Source organism: Protopterus annectens, chromosome 8.part1 (genome assembly GCF_019279795.1).
Source record: "Protopterus annectens isolate FY-2018-M chromosome 8.part1, PAN1.0, whole genome shotgun sequence".
In the NCBI taxonomy this organism is placed as follows: Eukaryota; Metazoa; Chordata; order Ceratodontiformes; family Protopteridae; genus Protopterus; species Protopterus annectens.
Genome location: NC_056742.1, coordinates 354,036,530 through 354,059,084, shown reverse-complemented (window position 1 = coordinate 354,059,084; position 22,555 = coordinate 354,036,530). Strand labels below are relative to the sequence as shown.

Sequence of the window (22,555 nt, the reverse complement as noted above, 5' to 3'; positions counted from 1 at the left end):
ACCCCAGAGGTCATCTCTGTGTCACTACTAGACAGAGGCACAGTAAACTAATTCTATTATGTAAGGGGGTCTTCACTGTGTCACTACTAGACAGAGGCACAGTATTCTAAATCTATTCTGTACACTTTTGTACCATTACATGGGGTGGCGAAAGCCACATCACTATGGCTAGGCTTATAAATGCCTCAGGGCAGATAGCCTAGTACCAAACTATGAAACTATGAAACAGGTTTAAATTTATGCAGAGAAGTTGAATATCACCATATTAACTTGCCAGTATTTGAGTTAGGCAGGAAATGTGTTAAGAAACCACAGACTTCTAAAAGTAAGGAAACATTAAAAATATTATAACTTAATAAGAAGCACTTACACATCCCCAGGATTCAATAACACCTACTCTAAGTGTATACCATTCTGAGTGAACAGACAATACAGTCATAATGCTCACCTTCTTCCTCCTAATTTTAGTTTTCCTGCTGATATTCTTGCAGCTTTAAATATTGACAGGGATTCATAAAGGTTACCTCAAAGTGTAGACTACATGCACACTTAGTGTAATCTTTCTAAGTGATAAGAATGTTCTTGAATATATATCATGTACACTTAGTGTACACAGTGTTGGCTTTGTTGAATCTGGCTCATTATGTACATGTTTTTATGGGTGTTAATGAATATTGCAAACCTGTCATGTAGAAGTGAGAGTTCAACACAACAGCACTGCAAATGGTTAATGATCATTGAGAAAATTACTTTATCATGCAGTGATTGTGTGTACATGCATATCTTTCTACCTCTTACAGCGAGAAATCTTAAAGCCAAAGTAATGGGGGAACAAAGGCCCAAAATAGGGACAGTTTTTAAATTTTGCTCCTATAATCTTAGAAGGTTCATAGAATAATAGGTGTTGCATTAGCATGCATTTTTTAAAGGGTATGAAGTCTGAAACTCAAATGTATGTTATCATTTAGTGACTTCAGTTCTCAATGATTTGCCAGAAAAACACATATTTTATGAGGAACAGACCAAAAAATATGAGGCAAAAATGTGGACAGTTGCCAGATGAACATACATGGTAGAAATGCGGTCACCCAGTTGTGATCTACTGCAGTGGTAAGGTTTTGTGACTAGCAATGATAAATGAAAAATTATATGAATACATGACAATGACAGTGGGAGGGGGAAGGGTGTCTGTTAAAAAAGTGTTTTTGCTTTATTTACGTGAATGTATTGCAACACATGCTATAGCAAAACTTCACCAGGCTGGATTTGTTTAAGCTACATATGTGTAACTGTTGAGAACCTGCCTTTGGCCTTGGTAATGGTTGAAAAATTCCCTTGTACCAGCACACTTACTGGTAAAGAAAAGTTAAATAATGGGGTGAATGAATGAGTAAATGATCGAATATATATATAGTAAGATACACACACACACACACACACACACACACACACACACACATACACACACACACACACACACACACACACACACACACACACACACACACACACACACACACACACACACACACACACACACTTTTAGTCTGCCATGTCTCCAAAATGCATGGTGGATAACTTCTGGAATACAGTACTGGTATGTGCCTAATTCTGGAAGAGAATGACATCTGTGACTGTACAGGGCACACATAGGGCATGGGGAAGTCTGCAGTGTGTAAGGGGGGTTTGGGGGGGGGGCGAAGCCCCCCACATTTTTGAAACTACTTTTTACTGATGTTATATGTTTCAATGTATTTTTAATGGATACACATGTATATAATAGTGCATACATTACAATTATGTGGGGGGCTATGCCCCCCACACCCCCCCTTACTTTATGTTCTCAGTCCAGGGTCGCACTGCAGTGGGGCAGGGGCTATATTCTATTTTTGACCAAATGTAATTCGACCAAATGTTTTTTCAGTGAAAAGCATTTTCGGTGAAGTGGGCTGCCTGAAATCATTTGCTTTTTTGTAGTTTTAGTTTTGCTGAAAGTAATTCGACCAAAAGCAGTAGACCTATATATATATATATATATATATATATATATATATATATATATATATATTCCTATTTGCTATTGCCTTGCAACTTGAGGGATCACAAGTGCTTGGGTCTGTCTCAATAAGTTTGCTTAAATGGACTGATCTACCATCTGGACAGAACCTATGAGCTGCAGGATGTGCAAAAGATGATCTCCTCTAAAACGTATTGCTTTTTATGATGGTTTTCTTGAAGCTGGGGAGAATTCAGAAAAGCTGCTTTTTTCAAGGACTGCCTCAGACCACAGTCAGGAAATACTGAAAGGCAACTGAAGGAGCTGACATCCAGGGATATTCAGCCTGGTCTAAAAGGGGCAAGAGTGCACTTTTCTTAAAGTCATTACTGGGGCCTCTTACCTCTTTTAATGTTGGTCAGATCTTGCAGAAGAAGAGTGAAAGAAGCAGTTAGGGTATCACAGAGGTCCTCTGCAGATGGCAGAGCCTGCTTCTTCTTCTGGAAGTCACCAACCAAATCCTAAGTAGGCTGTCAGAAGAGCATATCGTCCAAAATGGACATTAAAGCATTTGTTCCTGTGTTATTCCATGAGGTAGGATGTTTTCAGTCACAGTATCCTGTGCAGGTTAATGGTGAAATTAATTAAACATATGTAGCAAAATTAATGACAATAATGTTATATCTTTTCATCAGGAAGTACATTTTCTTTAATGACGGTCTAAATGCTATATTACAAAATAAGGACCACTTGAGGTATATAATCAGAAAGCCAGTTCTGATGAAAAAGGCATGCAGTCATTAAAGTACAAGAATGTAGTACAAAAAAATATAACTTATGAATATAGTCATCTTTAATAATTTATGACATCTGCAGATACATTATATGTCACACTTTGTTCCTATCAAATGCACTTTGTGTGGACAGTTTACCTGTTACCAACAAAAACTGACTTAGGTAATGCATTAGATTGTAAACTAACATGTTTACTCTCAGCAACAGTGTTCTCAAAGTGAGTGCCCACCACAGCCTGAAACATGTCTAAAGATGGACCTTGAGACCTCTCCACTTGTTCATAGGTTCATAGGTTTATACTAGGCTATCTGCCCGAGGGCATTTACAAGCCTAGCCCATAGTTTTGTGGCTTACGCCACCCCTTTAGTATGGGGAACTATACCCATTATTTTGCTGTGCCTCTGTCGAGCAGTGACACTGAGGTAATCCCTGGGGTATATCTGCGATCTCCCATCCATTGGTCAAGATTTCTCTTGAACAAGGCCAGCGAGGTGCTCTGCCTCACATATACCAGGATTTTGTTCCACAGCATAGGGAGTCTTTGGGTGATGAATCTATCCCTCCAGCGCGTCCTATTAATAGCCGTGTCGAGGTTTAAGTCTCCCGCCCTTGTGGCTCTGATGGATCTAGATTTATTGAGGTGAAGCATATTCATCAAATCTGGGTTTGACATGGCCTTGTATGTCAGGCACAGGTCACCTCTGAGCAAGCAGTAAGCGACTGAATAGAGCTGAAGTTCTTTCAGTCGGGCAGCATAGGACAGATTTTTGAGACCCTTTATCCTTTTGGTGAGGAACTTTTGTGGCCTCTCCAGCTGCTGCAAGTGTCGGGTCAGATACATTCCGAATGGGGCATTGTACTCAATCATTGGTCTGATGAGTGATGAGTACAGGGAAACTGTGACCTCCCTTGATCTAGATGTGAATCCCTTCATGATAAGGTGGGCAATGTAGAAGGTCTTCCTAACTACTTTAGCTACATGGGTGTCGAATGACAGGCTACTGTCAACCTGGGTCCCCAGCTCCCTAATAACTTCTTCTGTGCTCAGTGGATTTCCACCTATGTGGTAGCTAGGGGTAACCTTGTTTTTCCTGAAGGGTATGACTATGCATTCTTTGGCATTTAACTTTAGGCCATGGCTCTGGCACCAGTTATCCGTTTCTGTGAGACCTTTCTGAAGGATATCTGTGCCAGATGTGTTTTCGACTACAGCGCCCAGTTTGCAGTCATCTGCAAACTTTGTCAGCCATAACCCTCCTGTGTTTGCTTGTACTTCGGAGAAGTAGATGCCAAACAAGAGTGGGTCCAGGACTGAGCCCTGAGGGACACCACTTGTGACCGGCTTAGAGTCTGACATGGCGCCAGCAACTCTGACCCTGTGGGTTCTGTCGCTCAACCAGTTTGCAACCCATCTTGTGATGTATGGGTTAACATTTAAGCTGATGAGTTTTTCAATGATACCCGAGTGGGGTATTGTATCGAAAGCTTTCGCCAGATCGAGGTATGCTGTATGGACTGCTTTTCCCTCATCAATGGCTTTGGTGACTGTTTCGAAAAAGTCAACCGAGTTTAAAAGGCATGATCTGCCTTTGACAAAGCCAAACTGGGTTGGATCCAAAGTCTGCAAATTCCCTATGTCTTTGTTTATGAGATCCATTATGATCCTCTCCATGGCTTTGCAGATAAGGCTTGTCAAGCTAATGGGCCGGTAATTTCCTGGGTCGGTGGAGGCACCGCCTTTATGAAGTGGGACCACTGTCGCAGTGCGCCACTCTCTGGGTACGTATCCAGAGGTGAGACTATGATTAAACAGCTGTCCTAGCTGTGGGTTTAATTCCTCGTTGAGTTCGTGGAGCACACAGCCGGGGACACCATCAGGTCCCATGGATGCTGTGTTTTTTGCTTTGGAGAGAGCAGTTCTCACTTGGGCGTTAGAGATGTTTGGGGGGCTACAATCGTTTGGTATAGATATCTCACCTTTTGGGGGGGAGGGGGGGGAGGAGTTTGCACTGAACCTGTCAGCCAGTATGTTGGCAATGTCTGTAGGATCAGTAATCTTCACATCATTTTGAACTAGTTCTGAGCATATCTGGGAGTTTCCTCCTAGGTTTCTAACATAGCTGAAGAAGGCCTTATGATTGTCTTTTGAGTCTTTAGCTATTTTCTCTCAAAGTTTGCTTTGGATGATTTTATGAGAGCTCTTAGTTTTTTACTTGTAGTGATCAAAGGTGTCCTACCTTTTAAGGATTTTGCTCTATCTTGTAGTAGCTTCCTCCTTTTGTTGTAGAGTTTGTTTATGGCTGGGGTCCACCAGACTGGACGCTTACCTTTGGTACAAAGAGTCTTTGTTTTGCTTGGGATTGCCTTATCCATGCAGTCCTGTAGGTGCTGGTAGAAGGCATTTGTAAGTGATTCAGCGGCTTGGGTACTGTTTTCCGCCGGCTCGGGGGCCTTAAAGGAGACCACACTAGTCTTTAAAAGTGTGAAGTCGGCTTTCGAGAAGTTCTTTACTGTGGTCTTTTTTATTTCAGGTGGGGGTGGGATGAGGACCTACAGCGAGATTAGTTTGTGATCTGATCTCACCAGTGAGGGGTATACTTCCGGTGTTGAACATTGTGCTCCCATGTTCGTGATGATGAGATCAAGTATGTTTTCTCCTCTTGTGGGGATGGTGACCAGTTGTTCCATGGCGTTTGAGTTTATGAATTCCAGGAACTTTTGGGCTAGGGTATTTGGGCTTGAGTAGTGTTCCCAGTCTATATTAGGGTAATTGAAGTCACCTAGTATGATGGTGTTTGGAGATACATTTATCCCTCCAGTGTTTTCAGGAAAGCCATGTGAGGTTCCTGAGTTTGTGAGGGTGGCCTGTAACATGCTACAATTTGCAGAGCAGTCTTGCCTATGGTTAATTGCACCTGGATGGTCTCCGATGCATCGTGTGTTGCCACCAATCTTGAGGTGTGGGTGTCCTTGATGAATATGGATACCCCCCCTCCTTTCTTGGTATTATCCGGATTTTGGGGCCGGAACGCATGGTATGAGGTAAAACCTGATAGTGCTGGGGTGCTCTCAGGAGCCTTGAACCAGGTTTCTGTCACAGCACAGACATCGATGTTCTCCATACTGAGAAGGGCCTCGAGTGCGTGCATTTTGAGATTGTGACTTCTGGCATTGAGCAGCATTACCCTTAGCTTTTTTCCATTTTTGTGTTCTAGGGTGGTAGGTTTAGAATTTGAGCCTTGCCTAAAAAAGGCACTATGGGGGTGGCAAGAGCCTTTGCCAATATCCGGAATCCCAGGGGTGACAGGTGCAAGCCGTCCCTTGCGAAGCAGCGTGGCTTGTCCAGCATGTCATCCCAGGCAGACAGACATTGGATCCCCTTTGAATGACACCAGAGTTGTCTCCTAGAAGCATTTCTAAGATGTCAGCTTATGCTAAATCAGGCTAGCTGATGGGAATCATATTCTAAAGGATTTGATTTTATAACTGCTGAAAAAATATATCCTGACTGTTGGTCTACCAACCTAAGACAAGTCACTAGTTTGTGAAATGGACAACCCATCCAGATGTGTCACCAGGATAATGTCAGTGTAAAATGTAAATCAGGCATTATTTGTCACCTTCAGTGGTATTTACAGATGCCATATTTGCCATAAGACTCCCCTTCCGCAGTCCCCCTGACTTAATTGGTCCCCTACATTGATCTAATTGAATTGCCTTTATCTCCTCCTGAGGGGTAAAATGGCTATTGATTATACAGGAATTCATAAGCCCTTTGCCCAGAAGAACACAAAAACCTTGTCTCCAGACAGCATAAGACACTTATGACCCATTTATTCCCTACCTAAGGTGCTCACTAGTACTACCTGCATCAGGACTAAGGATTAGTCCATCCTCTATCAGGACAAGAGCCCAGTGTAGGTAGGTAGGTAGGTACAAGGGCCTAAGTAAGCCTACCCAACAAAGTTCCCTGGCTTACGCCACCCAAGAAAGTTATTTTCCTGTGCCCCTGTCAAGCAGAGCGACAGAAGTGATCCCCGGGGTGTATTTCCTATTTCCCATCCACTCATCAAGTTTTTTCTTGAAGAGTGCTAATGAGCAACTTTGCTTGACATAGATGGGTAGCTTGTTCCAGAGTATGAGAAGTCTCTGGGACAGGACTCTATCCCTCCAGCATGTCCTGTTTATTGTGGTGACAAGGTTTATGTCCCTAGAGCATGTAGCTCGGAGGGATTGGGATTTCTTTAGGTGTAGCATGTCCAACAGCTCTGGGTTTGACATAGCTTTATATGTTAGGCAGAGATCACCTCGGAGTAGGCGATATGCTACGGAGTAAAGTTGGAGTTTTTTGAGACAGTGCAGGGTAGGGCATCTGTTTGAAGCCAGTAATCCTCTTTGTGAGGTACTTCTATGGCCTTTCCAGCTGCTGCAGATGTCTTGTGAGGTACATTCCAAAAGGGGCGTTGTACTCTATAATTGGTCTAATGAGTGTAGAGTAGAGGGGAACAATGACCTCTTTTTTCCTGAATGAGAACCCTTTTGTGATGAGGTCTGCCATGTAGAAGGATTTCCTGACTACTGTGGCAATGTGATTATCAAAGGAGAGACTACTGTCCACCTGGGTCCCAAGGTCTCTTATCACACATTTGGCGTTAAGTAGACTGCCGCCTATGTGGTAGTTCTTGGGTACAGGGTTTTTACCAAAGGGGATGACAATGTAATTTTTGGCATTGAGCTTGAGGCCATGTCTCTGACATCAGGCATCTGTCTCAGTGAGACCCTTCTGTAGGATGTCCACATTATTTGGGGACTCAACTATGGCTCCTAGTTTGCAGTCATCTGTGGACTTCGTTAGCCAAAGGCCTTCTGTGTTAGCCTGTACTTCAGAGAAGTAGATACCAAACAGGAGAGGTCCCAGGACAGAACCCTGTGGTACTCCACTTGTCACTGGTTTGAAGTCAGATTTGGAGTCTGCAACTTTTACAGTGTGGGTTCTGTCAGTGAGCCAGTTGGCAACCCATCTTGTGACATAGGGATTTATACCTAGTTCCCTGTACCAGCTCATCCTCCCAATGGTGGTGAGAATCAGGTGGTAAGGAATGAGCCAGTTTGACCTCATACCCACAAACTCTGGAGCATTTATCCCTTGTAGTGGATCTCTTGAGGTCCACTATGGCTTCCTGCTGTGGGAAGCAAGTATGCTTTCACACACATCTTCCCTGGTTTACAGTAATGAATTCCTGGGTAGCCTGTGCTATGCAGGCCCATTCTCCACAAATGCAGTATTTAGTGCTGCTACTTGATGTACACGCTAGTGTCACCTTCTTAGAGTAAAAATCTGGAATACCCTAAACTAATGGGGGGCAAAGACGCAAAAAATAGGGACAGATTTTAAATATTGCTCTTATGTATTGTCTAATTTCTTATTGCTCAATGTGTGGTAAATTTATGTGCTGCCAAGTATCCTAATATTACTGTATGTGAATCTCTTTTACTGTCCCTCTAACTATACATTATGTTATGTCTTACACTACGACCAAGCAATGACATTTTGTTCAGCTGGCACTGCTACTTACATCTGATCGACAAAGTTTACTTTCACTAAGCTTGGAAAGTTGCAAGAATAACAGGAATTGTGTTAGTGTGCATTTTCTGAAGGATATGAAGCCTGAAACATAAATGCATGTCATTATTTAGTGATATCAACTCTCAGTGATTTGTTAGAAAACCACACATTTTATGAGGAACAGACCAAAAATATGAAGCAAATATCTGGACATTTTGTGAAAATCTAGAGAGTTGAGAGGTATGCTGCTCACTCCCGTCCCTCCTGACTTGGTTCACCCAATAGTGCCTGTGACACTATTCACACATGGTTCATCCAAGAAATAAGAGGCTTTTTATTAATTTTTTTATTAATTTTTATTAATTTTTTTGCTCCACACAGAAACATTAATTTCTAAGAATCTAGGGACCTGTCTACTACCCCCCTCCTCTTTCATGTCAACAGTAGGAAAACTGGTCTCAAAACCATAACATTGTAAGGCAGGGCTTCTTATGCCAATGAGGTGCCCCCCACCCATATGGTATTCAAAAATGAGTCCGTTCTGAGGCATGATTTGACTCAGTTATACCATTCTTATGCCCTGTCCACCATAAACCAGGCACACTATTATTAAAACAAACTGGAGTCATTCACTACTTTTCCATCTGTCTGACCATGACAACACAAGGCTTGCTGTGGACAATATATTTTATGCCACTAAAATTCCTTTAGACATTCAAATAACCTAACCTGCTGTACCTTGGGCTCTTCTTATGAACATATCAGAGGCTAAAAGGAGAGCTGCTCTTACAGTTCATGCCAGCAATGCTCCTTTGCAGCCAAGGGAATACACATCAAAACTGCAAAATGATTATCAAGAGGCAGTTATGTAATGTTTAAGCCTTTATTATACTCCTTGCTGTTTATGGTTTAATGATTGCAACTCTGCTTTTACTGTGCATTCTTATTGTGATCTAGTATACTTGAAAATGGAAACTACAAGGCATATGACATTTTGTGTTTTCTTTCTGATATCATTACTAGGAATTCCATCCGCTATAGTTTCAATAAATGCAGTTCCTTTGCTCTGCAGTTTGCTTTCCAGTCCTTCAAAGCAGGCAAGAGGATGTGCTGCCATTGCCCTTGGCTACCTTAGTTTTAATCACGTGGCAGAAAGACAACTACTAAGATGGTAAGAAATGTTCATATTCAATACCTAATCAAGTAAGTGTCGTTTAAGAATACACTTCAGAGTGAACCAGGCAGGGTGACCTCTTTCCCCTTTATTTGTTTTATATTTAGAGCCATTCACAAAGAAAATAAGCGACTCTCAAATTCAAGGACATTACTGTTATGGTAATCAAGAAAAGTTAGCTTTGTTTGCGTGATATACTTTTATACTTGATAAATCTTGGGATAAAAAAAACTAATGAAGATAAAGCAAAGGCTATATCAGTAAAGTATATACCAGCACTTGAACTGTTCAGCAATACCCATATTTATATGGGCATGACAATATGAAGTATTTAGGTGCATAGATTAAATAAGATTCTGTTATAGCAGTTAAGGATATGTGGGAAGAGACTAAATGAAAGATAATGCAAAAATTGAGTAACTGAAAGTTGGTTATGGATATGCCTAGTAAGATACAAGCAGTGAAAATGTTTTTAGTTCCTTTAGTTTTATATGTAGGACAAGCATATTTGTGGACAATAATTAATAAAGAATTTAGGGAAGTTATTTGTGAGGGGAACAGGGAAAGAATTAAGTGGGATAAGTTGGCCTTCCCCATAGAAGGTAGAGTTGTGTAGGAACTTACCATTACAGATGTCCTACTGAGTACAGTTGCTTTATTCCAAACAGATGGGGTTTCCAGCACTGATGTCTGGCTGAATTACAAAGCCTAAACTTCAAAGAGCCATACATCTGACACATGACCTCAGGCCATGAATGTAGTGGGTAAATAAGTGGACGTATGAGCATAAATCTTCAGAAGACTATCTCTAAGCCAGCGACCTGAAGGCATCTGAGAAGATAGTAGTCAGCTAGGAGGAGAAAAGCAGGAGAGGAAAGGGGCCTCCCCTTAGTCCTAGGGGTAGCCAGAAAGAGCAGCAGAATAAAAGTGAGAATAAAAAGGAAAAGAAGGGGGAAGGTGAGTGGGAAGGAATACTGCAACAGTGATCAGCAGGACATCTACTGTTAATGGTATGTTCTCACACAACTCTACTACATCCTGACTGAAATCATTGTTGCAGTATTCCAAACAGATTGATTCACAAAGCATAAGGGAACAGAAGGGTGGATGGCCAAGAACTGTGAGAGCTGTCCAACAGGCAAGAAAGGGCTGACCTTGTTAAGGCAGCCCTGGCTATGGAAAAGGTATCTATTCTTGGAGATCTTAGTGAAAGTATGCACGGAAGACTAGACAGCAGCTTTTAGGATGATCCTGGAATCTAACCTTTTGTAGAAAGCTTCAGACGAGAGTGAGTCCTTGGGCAAGGATTTGCAATGCTGAGTATGGCAAAAGGAAAAGGACTTAGAAATGATGCTAGCAAGCAATCGTTTGTTTGGATACTGGTTGGCTTAACTTAGAATCTAAGGAAACAAATAATTGGTCTGATTTATGAATGGACTTGGTCTTGTCTAGGCAGAATTTGAGCTGTATGTGCACATCCAGGGAATAAAGAATACCCCCCTCCACCCCCCATTTCTATGAATTGGGAAAGAAAGTAGGCAGGTTTATGGCATGGTTGAGAGACATCTCATTTACTACTTTAGGCATAAAAGAGGGGCTGATCCTCAGGGATACCATATCCATATCCTTAAGGAAAATAAGAAAAGGGGAGAAGCCATGAGTGACTGGTGACTGTAGTTCTGAGAATCTCCCAGCAGATGTGAAAGCCACCAAAAAATAGGTTTACAGATGCAAAATTTGAAAGTTGAGGCAATGGCTGGCTCAAGGGGAGGCAGAGTGAGCATGTCCAGCACATTGTTGAGATGCCAAGAGGTGGAACAAGCTTTTTTCAGAGGGTTTAAGTGCAGGACCCCTTTTAAAAATTGTTTGACCTCAAGCCTGGACATAACAGAAGGATTGAGAGGTAGACAAGCAGAGATGGCTGAAAGATGTACTTTAATGGAAGAATATGCCAGACTGCCTTTTATGAACTCACACAAACAGGATAAAAGAAAAAGAACTTTAGATTTTATTGGGTCCTGAATGTTAGCTTGACACTCTACTGAAAATGTCTTCCTTTGGCAATCTAAGATCTTCAGGTAGAGGGTCTCCTTGCCTCCTAGAGAATCTGAAGCACATTCACCGAAAATTGGTGTCAGAATCCTATTGTCCATAGGCTTACATTGAGGGATGATAGCTTGGGGTGAGGAAAGAGACCCTCGTCTGTGTGATCAGGTCCACTTTGTGAGGTAGCTTGTAATGCCCCTGGCTCAGAGACAGAGCAGGGGGGAACTAAAGTTGCCTTGGCTAAAACGGAGTCACCAGCATGATTCTTGTGGGTTTTTTTCAATTTTTAGCAGAAATTTTGAAAACAGAAGTAGTAGATGGAAGGCATCTAGAAACCGTCCTGTCCACTGGAAAGACAATGCATCTGTTCTCCAAGCCTGGGGTCAAGGACTTCTTGTAGAGAAGAGAGGTAGCTGTTTGTTGTTTTCTGAGGCAAATAAATGTATCTGTGGTGTACCCCACTTGTGGACTATGCATTCATTTGAGGGGTCTTCAAGGGACCTGCTGAGAGTGTCCGCTAGGATGTTGTTCTAGGAAGTAAGGAATTTTGCTTGAAGAGACACGTTTGCCTTAATGGCCAGGTCAAAAGCAAGCTATGCCAACTTACACAACTGGTATGATCTTGTTCCTCCTTGCTTGTTTATATATCTTGTGTACTGTTAACTGTCATCCTGTCTCTCAATTCGATACCACTCTCTTACCTTCTTTGCCAGTCATGCCTCACTGCTCCAGGTCTTCTTTCGCACAATCCATCCATCTCTTTGATGGATGCCTTCTTTTCTTCTTACCTTCTTCCTGTCCATTTCAAATCTTCTTCGCCAGATTGTCTTCCACTTTTCTGCACGTGGCTGAACCAAACCACCGTAATCTGTTCTCTTTGACCTTCTCTTCTCTATCTACTCTGATGTCCTCATTTATTCATCTGTCCCACAATGTGCATGCTACCACCCTTCTCAGGCACTTCATTTCCATCACCTCTAGCTTCCTCATCTGCTCTGCCTTGACTGCCCAGGTTTCTGTACCATACAGTAGCACTGGTTGTACCACTGATTTGTACACCTTACTCCATCTCCTTAGGCATTATTCTGTCATACACTACACCCAACACTATGCCAGGTGGCTGCAGCCCCTCTGATTCTAGATTTGACCTCTTAATTTAGACAACCCTACTCCTCAACCAACCCTCCCAGATACTCGAAGCAGTTAACCTCTTCCACTATTTTCATTTCTATCTCAGTTCTCAGCTTCCTCTGATTTCCCCATTTGCTGCCACTACAACTGCGTTATCTGTACTTGGTTTCATCCCATGTGCTTTCAGTTTTCTATTCCATTCCCCTACTCTTTGCTGAAGTTCTTGCTCAGAGTCTGCCTGTAATGCTACACCATCTGCATACAGCAACTTTGTTAATCTGTCTCCACCAGCCTGTTTACTAATGTAGTCCATCACCAGTGTGAACAGCAGTGGGCTCAAAGCTAAACCCTGATGTACACCTAGTCCCACTAAGGAACCATCTGTGAGACTGAACACTGTAATTGAGTCAGTGGGTCCTTGTTCATAGCTTGCACTAATTCTGCCAATGTTTCTGGGATTTAAATCCATCACAGGACTGCCCGTATCAGCATTATTGGGACCTTGTCATATGCTGCAAACGTGTGGTTACTCATGCTACATCCTGATCTGAATCCAAACTGCTTATCTCCCATCTTACTTTTTACTACCTTTTACTACTCTACATATTAATTTATCTATTATGCTCTCCAGAACTTTCATGCAGTTTGGCAGGAGTCTGATACCTCTGGACTGCTCACATTTGTGGATGCCCCCTTTGTTCTTGTACATTGATATTAGTATACTTATTCTCTTGTCATCTATATCCTTTTCTCTCTACACTGCTATGATTACTTTAAGGAGACAGTTCTCTTCTATCTCACGCAACATTTTGATCATATCGACTGTGACCTCATCTGAGCCTGCTGCTTTCCTTGACTTAATTTTCTTTAGTGTGGTTCTTACTACTAGACTCAGCTTTTCCTTTTCTTTTATCTTTTATGGGGCAGCACAGCTTCTGTGAGTTTTTTTTTTCATTCAGAAGCTGTTGGAAGTACTCCTTCCCTCTGCCTTTAATGTCCTGTGGAGTGGTAAGCAGGTTGTTGCTGAGATCCCTTATGAAGGGTGTCTGACTGTCTTCATTATCTTTCTGTCTTTGCCTTGCAGTTTAATAGAGTTTCTTTGTGCCATTCACTGAGTCATTTTCCAGAAGTTGGTAGAGTGCCTCTGATGCCCTTGTTCTTTGCAATTGTAACTCATCTCTTAGCCTGTCTGTTAGCCAACCAGTATTTCCTCCTAGCCTGGTCTGTCTTTTCTTTCTCCCACATTTTACTGCACTCCTTCTTTCTTTTGATGACTTCCTAGACTTAATTCCACAGCCAAATTTCCTTATGTACCCTATTTCCATACCTGGCTGAGTCACATGTTTTGTAGCCCTTAGACGTGCTATTTTGAGGTGCTGCCATTCTTTTTCAACTCCACCTATTTCCTCCTCTTGTTGAGGTACTAGAAGCCTGAATAATCCCTTGAACTATTGTGCTTTTTCTCTAGTCAGATGTATGCTTTGGGCTGACTCTTTCACTGAGAATGACATTACAATCGCTGATTCTACCTCAGTGCTCTTTCCTTACTAGGAGGAAGTCTACCTGAGCTGCATGTTGGCCACTTTTGTGTGTGATTTTTTGACTGTTTCTCTTTCTGAACCATGTGTTGGCTACCATCCAGCCATTTGCCAGACAGAAATATAGAATGGCTTATCCTTCTTTATTCCTGTTCATAGGTTCATAGGTTCATACTAGGCTATCTGCCCTGGGGCAATTATAAGCCTAGCCCGATTCTATATGGCTTACACCACCCCTTGATTTGAGTATACTGTGCCCTTTTTAAGGTTTAGTTTACTGTGTCTCTGTCTAATAGTGACACGGGAGTAATCCCTGGGACAAACCTACGATCTCCTATCCACTTATCGAGATTCTTCTTGAAGAGATTCAGTGAGGTGCTCTGCCTCACATGAACTGGAATTCTATTCCAGAGCAAAGGGAGCCTCTGGGTTATGAACCTCTCCCTCCAGCAAGTTCTATTTATTTCTGTGCTGAGGTTCAAGTCTCTCGAGCATGTGGCTCTAAGGGATTTAGATTTACTGAGGTGGAGCATGTCCATTAATTCTGGATTTGACATAGCTTTGTATGTCAGGCATAGATCGCCTCGAAGTAGGCGGTATGCAACTGAGTAGAGCTGGAGTTTTTTTAACCGAGCAGCATATGGCATCTGTTTAAGACCCTTGATCCTCTTGGTGAGATACTTTTGGGGTCTTTCTAATTGCTGCAGGTGTCGGGTAAGGTACATCCCAAAAGGGGCATTGTATTCTATGATGGGCCTGATGAGGGATGAATAAAGGGGCACGATTACCTCTCTTGATCTAGATATGAAACCCTTCTGATGAGGTGGGCTATGTAGAAGGTCTTTCTAACCACTTTGGCAATGTGGTTTTCAAAGGAGAGATTGCTATCAGCTTGGGTCCCCAGGTCCTAATAACTTTCTCTGTACTTAATGGGTTTCCACCTATGTGGTAATTTGTGGGCACATTGTTTTTGCCAAAGGGTATGACTATACATTTTTTGGCATTTAGCTTTAAACCATGGCGCTGGCACCAGTTATCTGTCTCTGTGAGACCTTTTTGAAGGATGTTTGTGTCAGCTGGAGAGTTGATTATGGCGCCCAGTTTGCAGTCGTCTGCGAACTTGGTGAGCCATAGTCCTCCCACGTTTGCCTGTACCTCAGAAAAGTATATACCGAACAAGAGTGGTCCCAGGACAGAACCCTGTGGGACGCCTCTTGTGACCGGTTTCAAGTCTGACATGGCTCCAGCAAATCTCACTCCGTGGGTTCTGTCATTGAGCCAGTTTGCAACCCATCTTGTGACATAGGGGTTTATATTTAAGCTGGATAGCTTATCTATGATGCCCGAGTGGGGTATTGTATCAAATGCCTTTGCAAGGTCCAGATAGGCTGTGTGGACTACCTTCCCTTCATCTATGGCTTTGGTGACTGTTTCAAAGAAGTCAACCAGGTTCAAAAGGCAGGATCTGCCCTTGACAAAGCCAAACTGGGTAGGATCTAGTGTCTGTAGGTCCCCAATGTCTTTGTTTATGAGCTCCATGATGATCCTCTCCATAGCCTTGCAGACTAAGCTAGTCAGGCTTATGGGGCAATAGTTTCCAGGGTCCGTAGATGCTCCACCTTTGTGGAGTGGGACCACTGTTGCTGTACGCCATTCTGTGGGCACATATCCTGTAGTGAGGCTGAGATTGTATAGCTGTTTTATTTGAGGGATTAGTTCCTCTTGTAGTGCATGTAGGACGCAACCTGGGACGCCATCTGGTCCCATGGAAGCAGTGTTTTTTGCTTTGGAGAGGGCAGCCTTCACCTGAGCATCTGAGATGTTTGGGAGGCAGCCCTCTGCCGGGATAGATACTTGCTCTTTTGGGGGGAAGGGGGTGGAAAAGTTTGCACTGAACCTGTCTGCCAGGATATTGGCGATGTCTGTGGGTTCAGTGTATTTTTTGTCGTTTAGAATCAACTCAGAACAAGTCTGGGAGTTGCATCCCAGGTTTCTAACATAACTGAAAAAAGCCTTATGATTGTCTTTGGTGCCCTGTGCAATCTTTCTCTCAAAGCTGGCCTTGCAGGATTTTATGAGGGATCGTAATTTTTTGCTAGTACTGATCAGAGATGCCTTCCCTATTAGGGATTTTGCTCTATCATGTAGTAGCTTCCTCCTTCTGTTGTACAGTTTATTTATGGCAGGGGTCCACCAGACTGGACGCCTGCCTTTGGATGATTGGGTCTTGGTTTTGTTTGGGATAGCATGATCCATGCATTCCTGGAGATGTCCGTAGAATGCATTTATATAGGATTCTGCAGTTTGGGCTGTAGTTTCCACTGGCCCTGGGGCCTTGAAGGATTCCACTTCAGTTTTGAGAAGTGAGAAGTTCACTTTTTAGAAGTTTTTCACTGTGGTTTTCTGGGCTGGGGGTGGGGTCGGGATGTGGACATCCAGTGAAATTAATTTATGGTCTGATCTTACCAATGAGGGATATACTTCTGGTGTGGAGCATAGAGTCCCCATGTTGGTAATGATCAGGTCTAGTATGTTGTCCCCTCTTGTGGGAGTGGTGACTAGTTGTTCCATAGCATTTGAGTTTATAATTTCCAGGAATCTTTGGGCTAAGGTGCTGGGGCTTGAGTAGTGCTCCCAGTCAATGTTTGGATAGTTGAAGTCGCCCAATATAATGGTGTTCGGAGAGATCTTCATGTTCTCCAATGTTTTCAGGAAAGCCGAATGGGATTCCTGACTTTGAGAGGGTGGTCTGTAGGATGCTATAAACTGAAAAGCAGTCTTGCCAACTGTTAGTTGCACATGGATGGTCTCCGATACTTCGTGCAATGCCACTAACCTGGAGGTGTGGATATCCTTGATAAATATGGAAAGTCCCCCTCCTTTTGTGGTTCGGTCAGGGTTTTGGGGCCGAAAAGCATGATACGAGGTATAGCCTGGTAGTGCTGGGGTGCTCTCTGGAGCCTTGAACCAGGTTTCTGTCACTGCACAGATATCGATGTTCTCCATACTGAGGAGAGCTTTGAGTGCGTGCATCTTGAGGTTAAGACTTCTGGCATTTAGCAGCATTACCCTTAGTTTCATGTTTCTTGTGCTGTCTATGGGGGTGGGTTTGACTTTTGAGCCTTGCCTAAAAAAGGCACTATGGGGGTGGCAAGAGCCTTTGCCAATATCCGAAAGCCCAGTGGTGACAGGTGCAAGCCGTTCCTAGCGAAGCAACGTGGCTTGTCGAGCATGTCATCCCAGGCTGACAGACACTGGATCCCCTTTGAATGACACCAAAATTTTAGCCAATTGTTAAAATCGATCATTTTGTCTTTGTACTGTGGCATCATTCTAGGTGAAGGTAAGATGCTGCTCAAAGTCAGGGTCATACCAGCCTGGGCTACATGATCAGAGAGCTTCTCTATGTCTCTTTTCATGTAGTCCAGGGAGGTACGTCTCAGGTCATTCACACCAGCATGTACAATGACTGAGTCATATTTGTATTTGCTTTGGAGTGACCTGAGTGCTTGCGTTATGTGTCGGATCCTAGCACCCGACAGGCAGCTCACCGTGACCTTCTCTTTATTCAGCCTGGTGAGCGGGACGTCAGTGTGTCTGACAATAGAGTCACCTATAACAAGAGTATCAGGTGTGTTATTCAGCCTTAAGGGCTGTGGCTGCTTGGCACACTGACTTTGTGGGTTATGTGCTGTGTGTGTTTTGTCTTGAGGTAGCGTTTGCTTGGATGTCTGCTTTGGAGGTCTGTGTTGCTTAGGTAGATTTTTATTTAGAGCCTCCGAGTATGTTTTTGTGTATTTATGTGTTTGGTTCGCTGATGTGGTGCGACTATGTGATACTGGAATTGTGTTGTGCGAGGTTACCTTCTCCTCCTGACTGGTTACACCAGTTTTGAGATGAGAGAGCTCAGCCTCCAGTTTGGCTAAATAGTTGCATCTCTCACATATATTTGAACCTGTTTGGAGGAGAAGAGGGTTGTCCGTGTACATGAGACAGTTGTAACATTGCCTCAAAATTCCCAGATTCACCAGCTGGACTGGAGCGGAAACCATTGACTGACCTTTGGACATGCTAGAGTAACAGGGAAACTGGATTTAAGATGGACCAATAGAGGACAGGGTAATCGTAGAGAGTATAAGAGTAAGTAGTGCTCATGGTTTAATAGTGCTAACTTGTAGGATTAATTAATTGGACCAGTGAAGGGCCTTAGAATGAGAATATGGTGTTTAAATTGAGAGATAGAGCAGTTCTAAGGGAAAAAGTGAAGAGCAGACTTTGTGGAGCCAGGAATAGTTTAAACCCAATTAGGTGGCACTGCCCGTTGTTGCGCTATGCTCAAAAATGTGCAAAACCATGCAAAAGAGGGTTTTGAGAGAGGAAGATGAAGGAGTTTTGGAATTGACCCAAAATGGCCAATAAAACTACAGTTTCAAGTCAGTAACCACTCCCACAGGGGCAGGCAGGCAGCTCAATGTTTTTCACTGCCACTGATCAACAGAGAGACTTTCCTTTAGCCCAAGCAAAAAATGGCCTCACAGAAACTTGCAAACAGTTCAATAACAGCAAGCCTGTAACTGAACTTTTTTAAATCTCAGAAAAGTGGGGAAAAAAGCAAGATTTTTTTTGTTTTTTCAGAGATAGCAGAGGTTAACAAGTATCAACAAGTTATAACAGTGCAGTAAATGACCCCACACAAGAGTGCTAGACCAAAGACAGATAAAATGCAAGTTTTGAGAAAAAAACAATTTTAAAAATAAGCGCAAACAGGAAATTCAGTAAACAGCTCTAGGTTGTGCTCTAAATACAGTTACTAATGCAGAAATCAAATTTAACAAACCAGAAAATGCTCAAAATAGGTGGCTATGCAGAAAAACTTAGCAAATAAACAGAGGAAAAATACTTAAAGTCTCAAAAGTGGCTCCTTTCTTCTCTCAGCGTTTTCTCCTCATGGTGGGTGCTTCACCAACAGCCAACAAGCCTGAAAAGATGCCAAAACCACGAGGCAACCAGGTTTTAAGAGAGGAAGATGAAGGAGTTTTGGAATTGACCCAAAATGGCCAATAAAACTACAGTTTCAAGTCAGTAACCATTCCCACAGAGGCAGGCAGGCAGCTCAATGTTTTTCACTGCCACTGATCAACAGAGAGACTTTCCTTTAGCCCAAGCAAAAAATGGCCTCACAGAAACTTGCAAACAGTTCAATAACAGCAAGCCTGTAACTGAACTTTTTTAAATCTCAGAAAAGTGGGGAAAAAAGCAAGATTTTTTTTTTTGTTTTTTCAGAGATAGCAGAGGTTAACAAGTATCAACAAGTTATAACAGTGCAGTAAATGACCCCACACAAGAGTGCTAGACCAAAGACAGATAAAATGCAAGTTTTGAGAAAAAAACAATTTTAAAAATAAGTGCAAACAGGAAATTCAGTAAACAGCTCTAGGTTGTGCTCTAAATACAGTTACTAATGCAGAAATCAAATTTAACAAACCAGAAAATGCTCAAAATAGGTGGCTATGCAGAAAAACTTAGCAAATAAACAGAGGAAAAATACTTAAAGTCTCAAAAGTGGCTCCTTTCTTCTCTCAGCGTTTTCTCCTCATGGTGGGTGCTTCACCAACAGCCAACAAGCCTGAAAAGATGCCAAAACCACGAGGCAACCAGGTTTTAAGAGAGGAAGATGAAGGAGTTTTGGAATTGACCCAAAATGGCCAATAAAACTACAGTTTCAAGTCAGTAACCATTCCCACAGAGGCAGGCAGGCTGCTCAATGTTTTTCACTGCCACTGATTAACAGAGAGACTTTCCTTTAGCCCAAGCAAAAAATGGCCTCACAGAAACTTACAAACAGTTCAAGAACAGCAAGCCTGTAACTGAACTTTTTTAAATCTCAGAAAAGTGGGAAAAAAGCAAGATTTTTTTTGTTTTTTTTTTTGATTTTTCAGAGATAGCAGAGGTTGACAAGTTTCAACAAATTACAACAGTGCAGTAAATGACCCCACACAAGAGTGCTAGGCCAAAGACAGATAAAATGCAAGTTTTGAGAAAAAAACGATTTTAAAAATAAGTGCAAACAGATAATTCAGTAAACAGCTCTAGGTTGTGCTCTAAATACAGTTACTAATGCAGAAATCAAATTTAACAAGCCAGAAAATGCTCAAAATAGGCGGCTATGCAGAATAACTTAGCAAATAAACAGAGGAAAAATACTTAAAGTCTCAAAAGTGGCTCCTTCCTTCTCTCAGCGTTTTCTCCTCTTGGTGGGTGCTTCACCAACAGCCAACAAGCCTGAAAAGATGCCAAAACCACGAGGCAACCAGGTTTTAAGAGAGGAAGATGAAGGAGTTTTGGAATTGACCCAAAATGGCCAATAAAACTACAGTTTCAAGTCAGTAACCACTCCCACAGGGGCAGGCAGGCTGCTCAATGTTTTTCACTGCCACTAATCAACAGAGAGACTTTCCTTTAGCCCAAACAAAAAATGGCCTCACAGAAACTTACAAACAGTTCAAGAACAGCAAGCCTGTAACTGAACTTTTTTAAATCTCAGAAAAGTGGGACAAAAGCAAGATTGTTTTTTTTTTTTTTTTTTTTCAGAGATAGCAGAGGTTAACAAGTATCAACAAGTTATAACAGTGCAGTAAATGACCCAACACAAGAGTGCTAAGCCAAAGACAGATAAAATGCAAGTTTTGAGAAAAACATGATTTTAAAAATAAGTGCAAACAGGAAATTCAGTAAACAGCTCTAGGTTGTGCTCTAAATACAGTTACTAATGCAGAAATCAAATTTAACAAGCCAGAAAATGGTCAACATATGTGGCTATGCAGAAAAACTTAGCAAATAAACAGAGGAAAAATACTTAAAGTCTCAAAAGTGGCTTCTTCCTTCTCTCAGCATTTTCTCCTCTTGGTGGGTGCTTCACCAACAGCCAACAAGCCTGAAAAGACACCAAAACCACGAGGCAACCAGGTTTTAAGAGAGGAAGATGAAGGAGTTTTGGAATTGACTCAAAATGGCCAATAAAACTACAGTTTCAAGTCAGTAACCACTCCCACAGGGGCAGGCAGGCTGCTCAATGGTTTTCACTGCCACTGATCAACAGAGAGACTTTCCTTTAGCCCAAACAAAAAATGGCCTCACAGAAACTGACAAACAGTTCAAGAACAGCAAGCCTGTAACTGAACTTTTTTAAATCTCAGAAAAGTGGGACAAAAGCAAGATTTTTTTTTTGTTTTTTCAGAGATAGCAGAGGTTAACAAGTATCAACAAGTTATAACAGTGCAGTAAATGACCCAACACAAGAGTGCTAGGCCAAAGACAGATAAAATGCAAGTTTTGAGAAGAAAACCATTTTAAAAATAAGTGCAAACAGGAAATTCAGTAAACAGCTGTAGGTTGTGCTCTAAATACAGTTACTAATGCAGAAATCAAATTTAACAAGCCAGAAAATGCTCAAAATAGGTGGCTATGCAGAAAAACTTAGCAAATAAACAGAGGAAAAATACTTAAAGTCTCAAAAGTGGCTCCTTTCTTCTCTCAGCGTTTTCTCCTCTTGGTGGGTGCTTCACCAACAGCCAACAAGCCTGAAAAGATGCCAAAACCACGAGGCAACCAGGTTTTAAGAGAGGAAGATGAAGGAGTTTTGGAATTGACCCAAAATGGCCAATAAAACTACAGTTTCAAGTCAGTAACTACTCCCACAGGGGCAGGCAGGCTGCTCAATGTTTTTCACTGCCACTGATCAACAGAGAGACTTTCCTATAGCCCAAGCAAAAAATGGCCTCACAGAAACTTACAAACAGTTCAAGAACAGCAAGCCTGTAACTGAACTTTTTTAATTAGACCCAGGCAGTCCTCATATCCTGTTCTGTCTGTCCTGATATGTGCATTGAGGTCACCCATTAACAAAACCAATTCTTGCTGTCCTGCTTATTTAGTACATATTGCAACTGCTGCCTGAATGCATTCTTTCCCTCACTATCACAGTTCTGCTGTGGGGCATAGGCTGAAATTATGAATACTGACCTGTCATTAGGCTGGAGTCTGACTGCCATGAGTTCTTCACTAATTCTGATGATATCCCTCACTGTCTTCTGAAGCTTCTTCCTCACCTCACTTGCCACACTATTTCTAGCTTGTTCTCCTGAGTAGTAGACTCTGGAACCCAAGCATTACTCTTAACCTCTTAGTAAAATATATCTGGACAAAGCCTAAAATAGTGGGGGGACAAAGGCCCCAAAATAGGGACAGATTTTAAATATTGCTCTTATAAACCTAAACAGTTGATAGCATAGCTGGATTTGTGTTAGCAT

General features: G+C 42.2%; 1 protein-coding gene across 1 annotated transcript in view; it reads left to right on the top strand.

Moving 5' to 3' along the window:
* LOC122810129 (ankyrin and armadillo repeat-containing protein-like) overlaps positions 1-22,555 on the top strand; it is a 398,722-nt gene that overhangs the window by 325,763 nt on the left and 50,404 nt on the right. The window contains exon 7 of the mRNA XM_044081603.1: positions 9,381-9,528. Coding sequence (XP_043937538.1) covers positions 9,381-9,528 — 148 coding nt within the window. The remainder of the gene's footprint in view (positions 1-9,380; positions 9,529-22,555) is intronic.